The sequence below is a fragment of the Rhinolophus sinicus genome, chromosome 3 (assembly GCF_057876585.1).
Source record: "Rhinolophus sinicus isolate RSI-liver-muscle chromosome 3, RSI-T2T, whole genome shotgun sequence".
Classification (NCBI taxonomy): domain Eukaryota; kingdom Metazoa; phylum Chordata; class Mammalia; order Chiroptera; family Rhinolophidae; genus Rhinolophus; species Rhinolophus sinicus.
The window spans coordinates 52,370,882-52,388,199 of record NC_142503.1 but is presented as its reverse complement, the minus strand read 5'-3'; the positions used below and the strand labels follow the sequence as shown (position 1 = coordinate 52,388,199).

At 39.3% G+C, this 17,318-nt stretch overlaps 1 protein-coding gene across 8 annotated transcripts in view; it reads right to left on the bottom strand.

Moving 5' to 3' along the window:
- Positions 1-1,825: 1,825 nt before the first annotated feature.
- The window catches only part of RASGRF2 (Ras protein specific guanine nucleotide releasing factor 2), a 223,405-nt gene continuing 207,912 nt past the window's right edge, over positions 1,826-17,318 (bottom strand). For 6 of the 8 annotated variants that reach the window (XM_074328774.2, XM_074328776.2, XM_074328775.2 and 3 more), the window contains 5 exons: positions 12,763-12,960; positions 11,370-11,449; positions 9,767-9,884; positions 9,108-9,176; positions 4,507-6,159 (listed from right to left, as the gene is read on the bottom strand). In XM_074328774.2, coding sequence (XP_074184875.2) covers positions 6,067-6,159; positions 9,108-9,176; positions 9,767-9,884; positions 11,370-11,449; positions 12,763-12,960 — 558 coding nt within the window. In that variant the 3' untranslated portion in view covers positions 4,507-6,066. Of the gene's footprint in view, positions 6,160-9,107; positions 9,177-9,766; positions 9,885-11,369; positions 11,450-12,762; positions 12,961-17,318 lie in introns of all 8 variants that reach the window. The other 2 variants (XM_074328781.2, XM_074328780.2) reach the window with 1 other exon arrangement.

Here is a 17,318-nt window from a genome sequence, read left to right as displayed (position 1 = left end):
GTTGTATGGTGTACACACGTGTAAAACTTTCTTAAGCTGTACACTTAAGATTCAGGCAGTTTGCTGTGTATTGGTCATACCTCAGTGAATATATGTTGTCATAATGACCTAGCTTACATTCAATCACAATTTTACAAACTGATACTTTCCTATGACACTCAGATATTTTCTAAGCTCTTCTATGTTATTTTATTAAAACAATTGCAAATTGGGACCAACCAAACTGATTGCATGATCCCTTCAAGAGTCACAATTCCCAGTCTGCTTTCTCTGTGGTAATGAACCAGGTCTCCCTGGCCCCGGGGGGCCTCTCCTAGCAGAACAGGAAAGCAAACTGGAGGTCTGTGGAGCTGACCAGCTGTTGAGTAGACTGGGCTCTGCAGGTTGGAGTGGGGCCGGTGGGAGGAGTCTAGGCTTTTTTCTTTCCAAAATAGTTCCTTTGCGCACACACAATTTCAAGGCAGTTCAGGCACCAAGTGAAACAAATCCAGTGACCCTGAAAGAGCCCAGATCCTAGAACCAGAAAAGGAAGAGGTTTTTAAAGAGCATGGAAAGTTTTAAAGATGGCAGGTTACAATAAGAAACCCCTCTTTTTCTTTTTTCCCAATTCCTGACTAATGGACATTTAGGGTGCCCACCCAAACACCTTATCTCAACACTTCATCTTACAGTGTGATAATTTTATATACGTTAGTAAGGTCAGAAGAGGAGAAGCTAAAACATGGTTGAGAAGCTGGGGTGCGACTCTTTGGGGGCTGGGTCACTTTCAAGCACATTACAAAGTAGCTGATAAGGGTGATCCCTCTACATGCGACTCACTGCAGAGATCCAGATTTCAAAAAATCCTTCAAACGCAATCCCTGTCACATACTATTTTCCTCTCTCATCGTTGCCAACTCCCTTCAAAGTCCAGCGGCTCTATCCATACGTAGTAGCCAGTGTGGCCATGTGCTGGCTCTTGCCCTAGGAGGAAGAGACATGAAGCATGCAACTGCCATACGGTTCTCTTCAAAGGAAATATGCCCTGGGCTTATTCTCTTTTCTATCCCTGAATCCAGCTGGAGCATGGATGTAGCAGGACCCAGCCTTAAGTGACAGGGAAGGGCAAGTCTTGTGGGATGGCCCAGGAATGAGATGAATGGAATCAGGTCTCAGGAATCCTCACCTACCTGATCGCTCATGTCAGAATTGGGAAAGGAAGCCAGTGGGGTAGGAAGGACCCCAATTCTTCCTTTCCTCAGCTCTCGCTTGGGCTCAACAGCTGCCTCATGATCTCTTCAACTCGCAATGTTAGGGCAACTTCATCTACTTGACAAAACTTAAAAGTATTTTCATGTATATTATTTCACGTAAAAATTGCAGTAATTCTAGGGGCAGATATGAGTCTTGTTTTATAGATGAGGAACTTGGCCTTGGGAGCTCAGGAGCCTGTCCAAGATCAGAGCTAGTGATGGCTGGACCAGGCCTCCACCTCTGCAGCTTTCCTTCTCGCCACAGCTGTCCCCAAGCGTTGAGTTGCCATTAGATGAACAAAGCTGTTCAGGCCATAGTGACTTGTGTGTGCCTGGAGGTAGTCACACATGGGCTGGGGATGTTACAGGAAAGATTGAAGCACTGGAAAGACAGTAGGACTAGATGACCCTTAATAATCTCTTTTGAGGTCCCTTAAATTGTCTGATAGTTGAGTGCCTGCAACGTGGACTTCTAAACTTTTTATTCTCCCTGAACTGTAGAAGTAAAAAAGTATCTGAAGGAGCTCATGGCTACGAAGAAGACAATGTAGAAAAATATGAAAATAATTAAATGAAGAGTCGGAGATGTTGGATAATTCAAGAAAGTTAAAGTTTAATTTGTATATAGGTATAGCCCACACCTCACCAGGCACGTGTTAGGCCACAGCACAAACCCCTCTGTCGGAATTACAAAAGTCAGCAGATTTGCCAAGTAACTGGACACAAACAATGTACTTTGCATGGGTTTATCCATTACACACACACAAATAACAAAAAAATACATTTAAATCCTCTGCAAAAGAGAGATGAGGATGGTAATCATGTTACCTAACATTTGGACTTTATAGTCTAACCCATTTTGTCCTGATAACCATGTGAGGTAGGGAGCACAGAAATTACTATTCACTCCATTTTGCGGGTGAGGAAACTGAGGCTCAGAGAGGTTTCAGAACTGGCCTAAGGTTTCCCAGCTTGTCGGTGTAGATCTGGGCCTAGGACTCAGAGCCAGGGAGCCTAGCCCAATGCTCTTTGATAACTGTCCTTCTAGGGGAAAATGAAATGGGTTGTGTGAAAGACTGGTTCCACATCATTAAGTAAAACTATTATTTTTCTTGAGCAGATGAGATCAAGTATAATCAACCAGAATGTGACTGCCATGCTGTGTGGTAGCCAAGATGAACTCTGTGAATCATTCATGTGTTTACACCTCCAACACAATGATTGTTTTCTTCTTTCTACTGTTGTCTGTGTAGCTCTGTCCTGTGTTAATTTTAAGTCGCTAATAGAAATGAAGAAATGACACTCTGATTAGATTTCAATGACTCAAGTCTTACTACCAGGATTCACATTGTGGCATCTGGAATCAAGTCATTATTCAAACTTGCAATCTGTTGTCTTCACTGAAATGAGAATGAATCTTATTCATTTATTCCTTCTGGCTGTGGGCATTAGCCTGGATCTATTCTTTTACCACAAATAATAGTCATCATTTTATCCCATTTCAATAGTAGTAAAAATGATCAATTTTACAGGTTGGATTTTTAAAAAATCTTACATTTTCAAGCAAAGGGAAAGATTTTTTTCAGGAAGAATCAAATCAAACTTTGAAAAGCTAAATAAAATCCTTCATTTTAAATAAAAGTTAATTTTATTGAGAATAGCCCCTCTTATTGCATTACTCTTTTTAGTTAACAATTTAAAAGTGGCCTAGTCATTGCTGACCCAAGTTCTGGTCTTGTATAATACCGTGAGAGAAAAAGAAATGTTGGGCCATCACCACATGCACTCTCCAAATCGGAATGTAACAGATTTTCCTCTTTCAAATTATTCAGTATCTATGAGTTTCATTTGTTTTTAAGTAGTACTTTAAGATGTACTGAAATGTAACAAATAGTAATGGGGACTTTGTGTGAGAGCCACTTTAAATATCGCAAGTCATTTAAAATTCCCTCTTTAAATTCCTTCAGAGAAATACTAAGGAAAAGTGACAACGTTCTGCTTTATGCCTCAATCTGTCACATAACATATTGGCCTAAGTAAAAGATTTGTCCCTGTAGCAAAACTGGATGTCTTAGTTAATAACCAATGGCATTCCCTAAAAGCCCCAAGATAATTTCATTGACAGTACAAAATGTGGGTATTCCTATGCAAGCATGAAATTGCGTTTTATTTCTGATTTTCTAGGTTAATTTTGCAATAATATAAGTGTTTGCTACTTGGTTGTTAGAGGTTGACCTCTCATCTACTCTTAGAAAGGGGTCTCAAATAGTGGAATTTAGGCAGCGGCAGCCTCATGTAGCTGGGAATGCATGCTCCAACAACACACACAAAGCTTGCAAAGCAGAAGAGGATGGGTACTTTAGCAACTGGAAAAAACATCACAGATTGCTCTTAAGGATTTTAAATGAGACCAAACTGAGGTTTGTAAAATGCCCATTCCTACCTCTGCTGGTCCAGAAATGGTGCACGTCATTAAAAGGAACTCCCTTAGAGGCAGAGTTCTCTTTCTTATAGCTCCAGCAAGGTTTCAGACTCTAGGAAGCTGGAGGGACTTGTAAAGCTCAATTAAACACTACAAGTCAGCATAGCAATTGACAGTGCCCATAGCTGACCATTGGGGGGCGCTTCCAACATTCTGCAGGAAATACACGTGAAAGCTTTGTCACTACTTGAGGAAAATCTGCGTTCCAAAGAGGGAAGAGCATTTGGAAATTCCTGTCTTCAATTTTCCTTTAATAAGAATGGCTCTGGAACATTTTGGTCACAGAAATAAGAGTCTAAACTTCCAGGGAAAGCGCACACAGAATCATCCCCTCCCTTTTGGAAGACTTTGGGGACTCCAAGGCAGAATCATATGACCTTTCCATGTGTTGTTTTGCCTGGAAGTACTATATGTTTGGTCCTTTCACTGATTTGTCCTGGTTTTAATTTACCTTCCAAGACTATGTAAAGTGAACCTTTACATTCCTTTTCTTCTGCAAGACCTTTAGGTGCTTGGTGCAATTGACATGTATTAGTTCAAGCCCTCAGTTTCTGAACACTGAGAAATATATTGCAGTTATGCACTGTTAAGATCCAAACAATCATGCTTCTTATCATGCATCAAGATGCATCAACCTCTTATTTGGGACTAAAGAGAACAAACAAGCAACCTTGTGTGAAAAAGAAAAATAAAGCATCCATAAGTAACCCTCCTTGGATTTAGTGCTACACTTTTGGCTAATATGAACTACTGGAAGTATTGTTTTTGAATGGTCTTCAAATATTATAAATATTTTCTTTTACTTATTTGATATTTCACTATATAGTTATGTACAGAGATGGCCCTTACCATGCAGGAAAAGTGTACATTCTCCATCTCTATGGTATGTTATCAAAGCTGGTGCTTCCAATGGGTCGTATGAGCCAGCAAGTTGAATTTGTCAGCTGTTAGCTCTAACAACATAATTAAAGTGCAAAGAAAGAGGGAAAACAGCCAGACAGATCGATTTTTTTTGATTGTCAGCATCAATATACTTCATGCCTCGAAGTGAAAATGTCAGGTGCAGTAGGCTCAGGTGACAATAACTGTATATATTTTCTCTTTCTCCTTTTAAAGCAGAGCTCTCTGTAGGGTGGCAGGACTAAGCCCTGCAGTTGGTCTTCTGATATAAAGGCTGTTGAGTAGTTGCACCCATTTCTCATACACGTACAACCTTTTCACACAGAAATACCTCAAATTTTAAAAACAAAGATGGTTGGGGAAGAACTGCCTACCAATAGCACATGCAACTGTGGGTTTTCAAAAGAAAATCCAACTAAACAACTTAAAAAAAAATACAACCAATGCTCATAGTAAGCCTACAAATGGTTTGTGTAAATCAAAATCGATTCCCACATTACTGTGGGGGGGGGTGGTGAAGAAACACAGCAAGGTGCAGAGATGACTTATGAGTACTGTATCTTTTCACTTACTGAAACCCACTCTTCCCCACAGCGCTTTGTGGCCTCTGTCTTATTCCACAGTTTTGTCGGTGAGGTATGCGGACACCTTTCGGCAAACTCTGAACCTGCCCTTCTGAGGGTGTTGTCTTCTTGGGCAGCACAGCCTCAGTTAGAAGCCCCCACCCTACCTCACGCAGTTACTGGCTGGAATCCTCTGGGGCACAGCCTACTGACTCTTAATTAAAGAAATGTTACATACAAATCCAGTTGACTTTCATCATGGCTTTCTTACCCTGTTGCCTAAAGACTGAAAAAGCAGGTTCAGAACATGCCATTACGCCTCCATGCACTGAAAACCATGCACATGCTGTAGGCTGAAATTGCTTCTATGTTGGCCCATTCCTACAAAGGAAGCCTCAGCTTTTCTGGAAGCTTGTAACAAAGGAAATGTAACGGAAGCAGTTAAATCCTAGGAGAAGACTGGTAGATATACCCAGGCCAATAAAGTGCCAGAGAAACATCACAAGCCTTTTTCATGAATCCTTGTCCCCAAGTTCTAACAGAACCTGGGGCAGAGTTTGCAAGTAACCTTCTTGCCTCCTTCATTAAAATGGCTACCACATCTCCCATCTTACATTCTCTTATGCAAAATGTGCCATCAGCTTTACCAAATATCACTCTTTTCACCTTCCCACCCAAGTCTGAAGCATCTGTCTTTGACCCCGAACAGCTGGGCTTCCCTGGCTGGAGACAGAATTCCAGTTTGGTTCCGTCTTCTTCCGTGGAGAAACGAGAACTGGCTTCGTCTCCATCCCCGCTGTCCTCACTGCACTGTGGGAGGCATGGCATGCAGTTCTGTCCATCCCGCTTTCCATGAAAATTCCACAGACTCAGGGGCAAGGCCAAAGTTTCAAGCAGGGAGCCGAGGTTCAATTTTTAGCGACAGCTCATACAGCGTATCTTCATCTATGATGAGGGCTTTGTCAAGCAAGTACTGAGTGACCTGGAGAAAAAGAGAAATGTTCACTTTCAGTTTTTTTAGAACACTAGTACATATATTTTCTGAATGGAATTTGACACTTTCTCTTAAACATTTAAAAATTTTATATAACTAAATATATATATATATATATATATATATATATATATATATATATATATATATAGTCTCAGTGTAAAAAAAAATAATCAAATTTCTAGTTCTCTCCCAACTCTTCGGGTACTTTCCTCAAGAGGCACACTGTTATCGTTTGGTCTGTATTCTCTCAAATGCTTCACTGTCTTTCTAGATATTACATGTACTTACAGAAATCTCCCCCCCCCCATCATGGGTGGTATCATACTGTATATTTTATTCTGCTTTCATCTCTTAACTAGACGTTGTGGTGAGCTTCCATGCCAACCTGCTCTCTAGTACTAAGAGTGTGATACATTAGTGTGTATTTCATGATCTCACGTGGATGAATGTGCAGTTACTTCAATATTTCACTATTACACAAAGTCACAGTGAAATCCTTGTTCGTACACTTCCTAGTACTCACATGGGAATGTTCCCTTGGGGTAGAGACTAGAAAGGAAATGGGAAAAAAAATTACACCGAAATAAAAATGTTGGGGCATGAGGTATTTCTACGAAGATGGTTCTTTATTTTTTTTGAGAGAGATAACTTACGTAAGTAAAATTAGTTTGATTAGTTTTGACAAATGTTTACACCATACAACTCACACATACATATATCACAATAGAGACTAGTTCCACCGCCCCAGAAAGTTCCTTCATGCAGCTTCCCAGTCAAATCTGTTCCCAGAAGCAGCCACTGATCTGATTTCTATCACCATATATTACTTTGTCTACTCCAGAATATGATGTAAATCATACAGTATGTTCTCTTTAGTGTCTTGCTTCTTCCATTAGCATAATGATTTGGGACTCATCTCCGTGTGGTATGTATCAGTAGTCTGCCCTCTTTCACTGCTGAATGGTGTTTCATTGTGTAGATAGAAACACCACATTTGTTTATCTATTGATCTATTTATGACACCTGGTTGTTTCCAATTCTGGCTGTTATTAAGAAATGCCATGAACATTTTATACGAGATTTTTAATGGGCATGTTTTCACTTCCCCCTTGGAGATTGCTGGGTCATAAGTAGATGCACATTTAACCCTTTAGGAAACATCCAAATGACACAGTTTCCGAAGTTGTTGTACCATATTACTCTCACCAGGCCTGTGCAAGAGTTCCGGTTACTCGGTATATCAATTTTTAATGTTAAAAGATGATGTAAGATGTTGTTTTCTTGGGCAGCACAGCCTCAGTTAGAAGCCCCCACCCTACCTCACGCAGTTACTGGCTGGAATCCTCTGGGGCACAGCCTAAATCTGTTGTACCTACAGTACATGAGAGTACCTGTTATCTTACTAATATCCAAACTAATATTTGATATTATTAATATTTGAAAATTTTGTTTATCTGATAGGTGAAAATGATGCCTCATTTTAATTTGCATGTTTTTCCTTCTTACTAGTAAAATTGAGCATTTTTCAATTATGTATTGGCCATTTTAGTTTCTTCTTTTGTGAGCTACCTGTTCATAGCTTTGCCAATTACTCTATTGAGTTGTTTATACTTTTCTTTGGCTTTATAGGCATACTTTTATTCTGTCTCTTTGTTTTATATGCTACAAATATCATCTCCTAGTTTACTGCTTGTATTTTGATTTTTTAAACAATTGCCTTTTGTCATGTAGAAATTTTTAATTTTGGTGTGGCGAACTTACCAGGTTTGTCTTTCATAATTTGCATTCTGTGCTGAAGAAGGTCTTTCAAATCTAAAGATCATGACTGTTTTGTCCTATATTTCATTCAAATAATTTAATATTTCTTTTTATATGTAGGTAATGAACTCATCTGGAACTTATTTTTGTGAATGGTATAAGATGGAGAGCCAAAATTCCTATTCCATTTACTGAATAATCAATTTGTTTCTGGCACTTTTTAAAAATGCCTCCTTTATCTCCTAATAGATTTTTATATAGATAAAATCTGTATCTGGACTCTATTTTGCTCCATTTCATTTGTATTCCTGTGCCTGTAAAGTCCTGTTTTATTCATTATGGTATAGGATATGTGCCTGTATCTGATGAGAAGAATAAGGAAGAGCTTTGTCTATTTTAAAAAAGTCCTTGTCTGTTTTTTGTTTTTGTTTTTTTACCTCTCTAAGTTTCCTTATGAGTTTTAGGATAACTTTGTCAAGTTCCTTGAAATAGTAAGGAAAACTGGCTGTAAGTTATATGGGAATCTTCTGTACTGCCTTGTCAATTATTCTGTAAAGTTAAAACGATTCTGAAAAATAATGTCAGTTGAAAAACGAAAGGAAGGGAGGGGGGGAGGAAGGAAGGAAAGAAGGCAAGCCACTTGTGGCTGGGATGGAGAGAGGAAGGGGGAAAGGAAGTATTATAATATGAGATAAATCTTGAAAGGTGAGTAGGAGCCACATAATGCAAGACTTCTGGGACACGAGACTTTCCTCTTTCTTTATCCTAAGAGCAACGGGAAACCAATAAAATAGTTTATGCAAGTTTCAGACATATTCTACTTTGTGTTTCAAAGAATTCTATCTGGCTGTAATTTGTAGAATGAACTTTGTATTCCAGATTGAATGCAAGTAGACCACGTAACAGATATCAGTAGCTTGGACCAGGGGTGTTGGTGGTGTAGACAGATTCAAGAGAGATATAGGATGTAAAATCGACAGAACTTGATGATAAATTGGTGTTTCTTGCCTTCTTTCTTTGCTTCTTAATTAGAGTTGCCAAAGATTTGTCTGCTTTATTGGTCTTTTCTGTGTGTCAGCTTTTGGTATTATTGATCAAATCTACTGCTGTTTCTAATTCATTAATTTCTTCTTCATTAAGTTACCTTACAACCATAAATATTTATATAATATTACCTTTGGCTGATGGTCTATTCGATAGGAAGTCTGCTGGAACTGGCGTATCTCTCTGACAATATGCGATATCTAACGGAGAAACAACAAAAGCAAAGCAAAAGTATTTCCCTGTATCGCAGCACATTCTTCTGGGGGGCTATCCTAGCATAGTCAGAGACTTTCTCCAGTGAGGTATCTAGAGCCCTGCCTCATCATTCTTTATGCCCAGGGCTTTACAGCCATTCTGTGAGCCATAGGAAATGCTGACAGCAGGATGACAGCTCAACTCACAATCAAGGAAACAGCTGGTGCTGGGTGGCCTCAGGCTTAGGAGTGGCAACCTCTGCGTGCTACTGTCGGTGGGCTCCTTGCCTCTAACTCGGTACTCAGAACCCGGTTGTCCAGCAGGAAGCCTTCACTGCCTGTCTATCACTGGTCAGTCTCAGACCGTCATCCCTAGAGCTTTATTTCCCACCCCATTTGCCCAGACTGCCAGCTGAAATGGCTCAGCTGAAATCTCCTCAATTGGCCCTCTATGGGCCAACATCAGGTACCAGACCCAGGGTCCACCATCTGGTCTACCTCAAATTAAAAAGCAAACAGTGACTTTCATGACTTACTCTCTTCTCCATGAGCCAGTGAAGTCATTGAAACAGGCTGATTATTAAATTATGACCTACCATTCTCATTTTGGAGAAATTGACAAGGCCTTCCTCAGTAAAGTTTGGTGTCCCTTCTTCAATAAATGCCAAGTCCGTTAGGTACATCCCCAGATAAGGAACGGTTGGAGGATTACAACTGCAAGACCAAGAGGCACTTTTCTGAGGCTCATTCACACAAATGTTGACTTCCCTCCCCAGTTTGACAGGAAGCAGCTATGCTGTTTCAATCCTCAAGAATAAAGTCTTTTAATTCCATTTTCAGAAGCACACTCATGACATGCAGAGTTTTAAATACATCTCACAATAGAATATAATACAAAATTATGGCCCATGATTTACTATGTGTTTGAGATAATGGCATGTTCAAACAACAGGATATTTTATAGACAAACACAAAACATTTGCTAGCAATTCTTGTTGGCAATATTTGTTTGCAGTACTTGTAAATTGGTCAGACTCCTCTGAGGGGTAAAAGCATGTATGTAGGAAATCCCTATGTTCTCACATTAAAGTGCAAACATTCAACCTTAAAGAACTAGGGGGAAAAATCAATGTGATTAAAGCTTGTAAAACTTGTTTTCTGTTTCAGTTAGTACTTAAATGTTTTAGAAGGTATAGATGTAATTAATATCACAACTGCACCCTAAAGTGAGACCTTTATTTTTTGTTTGTTTATTTGTTTGTTTGCTGAGGTGGGGTACACTGGGTCTTCCCAGAGTCTACATCTGAGACCTCTGATCCAGAGAGAACTGGGTTTGAGTCCCAACTTGACCACTTACTAAGTGATGCTGGGTCAACTCTGAACCGCAGTTTCCTCATCTGTAAAATGAAAGCAATTAAACTTCTCTCTCTAGTTAGTTATGAGGCTTAAATAAAATACATCAAACACTTAGCATGGAGTCTTTCATTTAGTAAGTATTCAGCGAATAGTTATTGTACTATTATTATCACTATGAGTCTTTCTTTCACTTGCGGCATCACAGGACTAACGTTTTTCCCAAGTAAGTCAAGTACGTGTGGCAGATCATTAAGAATAAAGTCTGTCTCCTCCCCTACCTCTCCTCCCGTTCTCTTTTTCCCTCTCTCTCTCTCTCTCTCTTCTTCTCTCTCTCTCTCTCTCTCTCTCTCTCTCTCTCTCGCTCTCGCTCTCGCTCTCGCTCTCTGTCTCCTTCTCTCTCTCTCCTTCTCTCTCTCTTTCATTCTTTCTCTCTCTCTCTCAGAATGATCCAGCAATAAAAGGCCAAAAATAGATAACAGTAATCAATAGGTACTATAACATTTACATTTTAAAAATCACAGAATAACATTGTGCTTAGATTAAGAAATAGCGAATCAAATTTTTAATAGTAAAAGATTGTTTGATTTACTATGGTGATATTTTCTTTTTATTTCAAAATCTCTGCATACCATGAGTACATCCAATAAGACACGTACTGTGATATATGCACAGCATTCCAGGTGAAAAGGAAAATAAGAAAAATACCTAGATGATGGAAATTGTTTCCCATTTGGTTTTTTCTTTTCAAGGCAAAGTAGGAGGTAGACCACTATTTGTATACTATATAAGTTATTTAAATATACTTGTGAATTATGGATAATTTAATAATTATTATAGACATACTTTTTAAGGGTTTCTCTGAGATTTTTAAATCTTCCTTCAGATGAAACAGTCTTCTGAAGCTTGTCCATTAGAGCTTTTGTCTAGAAAGAAACAAATGACTTAGTATGTTATGAAAATTCTCCTATGGTTTGATAAAATAACGAGTTACCACAACATGCTCCATTCTCTTCCATAGTGTCAGGTGCTAGTACCTCTGCCAGACGGTTGTGATGTGATATGATTTTGTATGATAAGAGTTTCAAAGTACAAAGATGGGGCATTATGATTAAATATGGTGTTCAAAAAAGAACATGTGGGTAAGAGAAAGTGACTAAGCTATTCATTTAGCCAAAAAGAGAGGAAAATGTGTAGAAAAGAAAAATTGCAATGCACGAGAAACTCAGGGACTTAAAGAACTGAAGCACACGTGTGAACAGGGACTCTTAAAGGAGAAGTGTCACATCAGGGGGGTTTCACAATGAATCTTTTTGAGTGTTAATTTCCAAGTCATCAAAGCACACATTTGGTTGCTTGGCTATTAACTGAATAAATACCCTCTACACCAAATCCTTTCTTTTGTGATTATCTTCACCAATTTGTTAGAAAAGTCTAACTGATACTTACCAAGAAATAAAATCGTTGACATTGGTCTGGACTTGTTTCCATGGACATGGGAGAATGGGAGGGTGTCCCCTGAGGATGATGAGCCACTCTTGGTGACACCCACACCCAGGCAGCTGCGAGAAGCAGACCACCCTGTCCCACAAGCCTGGAAGGGCCCTCGGCAAAACCCACCGACACCCACAGAGAAGGCCAGGAGAAAAAGCAGGGAAGTTGTGATTTCATTGGAATCTTGAGGTGATCTGAATGAAAGTGATAGGTAGGAGCAAGCTGAGTCCAATGAAAACAAAGTTAAGAAAGTTCTCTTTCTGCGCATAGAAGTCATCATGCCAAAACTTTAAAGTGACAGCATGAATGACCAGGGAAGAGGTGAATATGGAGGCCCTTGGTCCCTGGTGTTTGGCCCGAAGGCATCTGCACCCTTACTTTGGGGGAGAAAGAATGGATTCACTCGGTATCACTGTGTCACTTGGCATCAATGTGCCCTCTCTATAAATGACTCAGGGGACAACTCCTGTCTGTCAACCACATTGTTTGAGGTTCTCCCTGAGTATGTTATAATGAGTGTTTGGGGTTGTATTTTCTTTTCTAAATTAACCATTGAGAAATGCACATGAGTGGAATCAATTAAGTGGTAAGAACACAGTAATTACCCACATTGACATCTTCCTTTGGTAAGTGAGCTGCTCATTTCAGTTAATTATTTCCTAATTAGTACTATTTATCTTGGCTCAGGTCTCCCTGCCTCTCCTCTTCTCCGTGGCAGCGGGACGGGTAGTTGGCTGATGCTCACCTGCTTGGACACCTTGGCCCAGGTTTTCTTCAGCCTGTAGATGGCGCTCCTGTTTAAGGCTGAGGTGATCTCCAGCACCCCATTGTAGTTGTGCAGGCACCGGCAAATGTCCGCCACCGCCACCCACTTCTCAATAGCGATGGCACGCGAGCTGACATCTGTGTAATTCATTATCTGGGAGGCCACCAGGTTACTCATCTGAGACAATGGGAAAGCCAAGAGAGGTGGCTAAGAGCCAAAGCAATGCATCAGGCCAAATACCCGAGTTACCTACAGAGATGTCAGGAAAGCAGGCTGCAGAGGGATGTGGAGATCATCGTTGGTGTTTAGATAACTTTCTGAAGAGATAAGAGTCTGTAACAATAACAAACTAATGAACAACTGTTCATCCTCAGAGTGAAGATACGCATTGTTTGGAATCAGCTTGGTGGGAGCAGAGGTGAGTTTGTTAGTCATTTTTTTTTAAATTCAAGTTCATTTGGGTGACAATTGTTAGTAAAGTTACATAGATTTCAGGTATACAATTCTGTATTACATCATCTATATATCACATTGTGTGTTCACCACCCAGAGTCAGTTCTCTTTATATCACCATCTATTTGACCCTGTTTACCCCTCTTCTAGAGTTCTCCCTTCCCCCTTACCCTCTGGTAACCACTAAACTATTGTCTGTGCCTATGAATTTTTGTTTCTTCATTTGTTTGTCTTGTTCTTTTGTTGTTTTCAGTTTTATATACCACATATCAGTGAAATCACATGGTTCTCTACTTATCTATCTGACTTACTTCGCTTAGCATTATAATCTCAAGATCCATCCATGTTGTGACAAATGGGACTATTTCATCTTTTCTTACCGCTGAATAGTATTCCATTGTGTATATATACCACAACTTCTTTATCCATTAATCTATCGAAGGACATTTTGGTTGTTTCCATGTCTTGGGAACCATAAATAAAGCTGCAATGAACATTGGAGCACACATGTCTTTATAGATAAATGTTTTCAGATTTTTTGGGTAGATACCTAGGAGAGGGATTGATGGGCCACATGGTAATTTTATTTTTAATTATTTGAGGAACCTCCACACTGCCTTCCATAACGGCTGCACCAGTCCGCATTCCCACCAACAGTGTATGAGGGTTCCTTTTTCTCCACAGCCTCTCCAACACTTGTTACTATTTGTCTTGTTGATGATAGCCATTCTAACTGGGGTGAGGTGATATCTCATTGTGGTTTTTATTTGCATTTCTCTGATGACTAGTGATGTTGAGCATTTTTTCATATATCTACTTGCCATTTGTAGGTCCCTTTGGAAAAATGTCTCTTCAGGTCCTCTGCCCATTTTTCAATTGGGTTGTTTGTATTTTTGTTGTTGAGTTGTATGAGTTCCTTATATATTTTGGATATTAGCCCCTTATCGGAGGTGTTGTTTGCAAATATCTTCTCCCATTCAGGTGGTTGCCCCTTTATTTTGTCAATGGTTTCTTTTGCTGTGCAGAAGCTTTTAAGTTTGATATAGTCCCATTCATTTATTTTAGCTTTTACTTCCCTTGCATTTGGAGTCAAATTCATAAAATGCTCTTTGAACCCAAGGTCCATAAGTTTAGTTCCTATGTTTTCTTCTAGGCAGTTTATTGTGTCAGGTCTTATGCTTAAGTCTTTGATCCATTTTGAATTAACTTTGGTACATGGTGACAAATAGCAGTCCAGTTTCATTCTTTTGCACGTGGCTGTCCAGTTCTCCCAGCACCGTTTTATTGAAGAGGCTGTCTTTTCTCCATTGTATGTTTTTTGCTTCTTTGTAAAAAATTATCTGTCCATATTTATGTGGGTTTATTTCTGGGTTCTCAATTCTATTCCATTGGTCTGCGTGTCTGTTTTTCTGCCAATACCATGCTGTTTTGATTACTGTTGCCCTGTGGTACAAGCTAAAGTCAGGGAGTGTGATACCTCCAGCATTGTTCTTTTTCCTTAGGATTGCTTTGGCTATTTGGGGTCTTTTGTGGTTCCATGCAAATCTGATGATTTTTTATTCTATTTCTTAAAAAAAAAAAAAAATGCCATTGGGATATTGATGGGGATTGCATTAAATCTGTATACTGCTTTGGGTAATATGGCCATTTTAACTATGTTGATCTTTCCAATGCATGAGCATGGAATGTCTTTCTATTTCTTTGTGTCTTCTTCAATTTCTTTTAAAAATGTCTTATAGTTTTCAGCATGTAGGTCTTTCATGTCCTTGGTTAAGTTTATTCCTACGTATTTTATTCTTTTCGTTGTAATTGCAAAAGGAATTGATTTTTTTTTTCTTTTTCTGAGATTTCATTGTTAGTATATAGGAATGCAATGGACTTTTGTACGTTGATTTTGTAGCCAGCAACTTTACTGTATTCGTTGATTATTTCTAATAGCTTTTTGGTGGAGTCTTTACAGTTTTCTATATATAGCATCAAGTCATCTGCAAAGAGTGACAATGTAACTTCTTCATTTCCAATTTGGATGCTTTTTATTTCTTTCTCTTGCCTGATTGCTCTGGTGAGGACTTCCAACACAACACGATGTTGAAAAGCAGAGGGGACAGATGTGTCATGTTCCTGAACGTAGAGCAAAGGACTTCAGTTTTTCACTGTTAATTATGATATTAAATGAGGGTTTGTCATATATGGCCTTTATTATGTTAAGGTGTTTTCCTTCTATACCTATTTTATTAAGTGTTTTAATCATAAATGGATGTTGTATCTTGTCAAATGGTTTTTCTGCATCAATTGACATAGTCATATAATTTTGGTCCTTTATTTTGTTTACATAATGTATCACATTGATGGATTTGCATATGTTGAACCATTCTTGTGCCCCTGGGATGATCCCCCCTTGGTCGTGATGAATCATCTTTTTAATGCATTGTTGCATTCGATTTGCTAGAATTTTGTTTAGGATTTTTGCATCTGTATTCATCAGAGATACTGGTCTGTAATTTTCTTTTTTTGTGTTATCCTTACCAGGTTTTGGTATAAATGTAATGTTAGCCTCATAACATGAGTTAGGGAGTGTTGTCTCTTCTTCAATTTTTTGGAAGAGTTTGAGAAGGACAGGTATTAGATCCTCTTTGAAGGTTTGGTAGAATTCACTAGTGAAGCCATCTGGTCCCAGACTTTTGCTTTTGGTTGGGTTTAGGTTTTTGATCCCGTCTGCTACTGTGCCTTTTTATTGGTGAGTTCAGTCCATTTACATTTAGGGTGATTATTGATATGTAAGGATTTCCTATCATTCTATCTTTGGTTTTCTGGTAAGACTGTGTCTCCATTGTTTCTTTGCCTTTTTGCTGTTGTCTATTATTTCTGTGTGGTGGTATTCTATGATGTCTGCCTGTTTCTTCTTTTATTACGTTATATTTTCAGTTCTGGAGTTTTTTTGAGTGGTTACCGTTAAGTTTATGTAAAAGAAAGTTTCATATTTAGAGTATTCCATTTTCTTCAGAATGCTTATTTTCTCCATTCTCATATTCCGGTTCAGGCCTTTACTCTCCCTCTTTTATATTTTGGTTGTCACAAATTATCCCTATTTATGCTGGTCGAATAGCCTCCTTCAGTATTTCTTGTAGTGCATTCCCTCAGCTTCTGTATGTCTGGAAAGGTCTTTATTCCTCCTTCATATCTAAAGGATATCTTTGCTGGATATATTATTCTTGGCTCATAATTTCTCTCTTTCAATAGTTTGAATATTTGATTCCACTCCCTCCTGGCTTGTAGAGTTTCTGCTGAAAAATCTGATGATAATCTAATGGGCTTTCCTTTGTAGGTTACTGTCTTCTTTTCCCTGGCTGCCTTGAGGATTCAGTCTTTGCTCCGAGGGCTCTGCCGTGAGCGTTGGGTTCAGCCGTGTTATATGCTGTCCCTTCAGCACTGTGGGCCATAAGTAGAGCCCCAGCAGTCCGAGTTCTTCCCTCTCCCACAGCTGTGGTACTTCCAGGATGCAGCGAGCTCGGAGCACTGAGCTAGGTCTGCATCTTGCACCCTTGCGGCTCCATCTCCACACTTCTCCCTTCCCTCCTACCCTGCTCGCGCAATCTGCCCACCTTTAGGTGATTTCAGTAGTGAGCCTCTTCGTCTTGCCTGTCTGCGGCACTGGGAGTCCTTTGTGGAATTATAGTTGTTCAGTTTGTTGTAAATTCCAGGGGAGATTTCAAGAGGCTCACCTCACACCGCCATTTTTATGATGTCTCACTAATCAGTAAATTTGATGCAGTTATTTCCAACAATTTTCCAGGAAACGGAATAGAATGAGCTAACCATTGAGGAATGGCAACCTTTGTAGATCATGGGTTTCTCTTCTTGGGGCCTCTCCACATTCCTTGCCCCCACACCCCAATAGCCAATCTAAGAAGCCTCGATTATCACAGAGAAAGAAAACATTTTATATTACCCTTAATCAAGTCATTTCTAACCTAATCAACTCTCAAATCAGAAACACTCTGGTGCAAGAAAAGAGAGAACATTTTCTCCTTTTCACCTTGCTAAAATTTTTTCCACCAGCAGTTTAAAGGACCTGCAGTTTC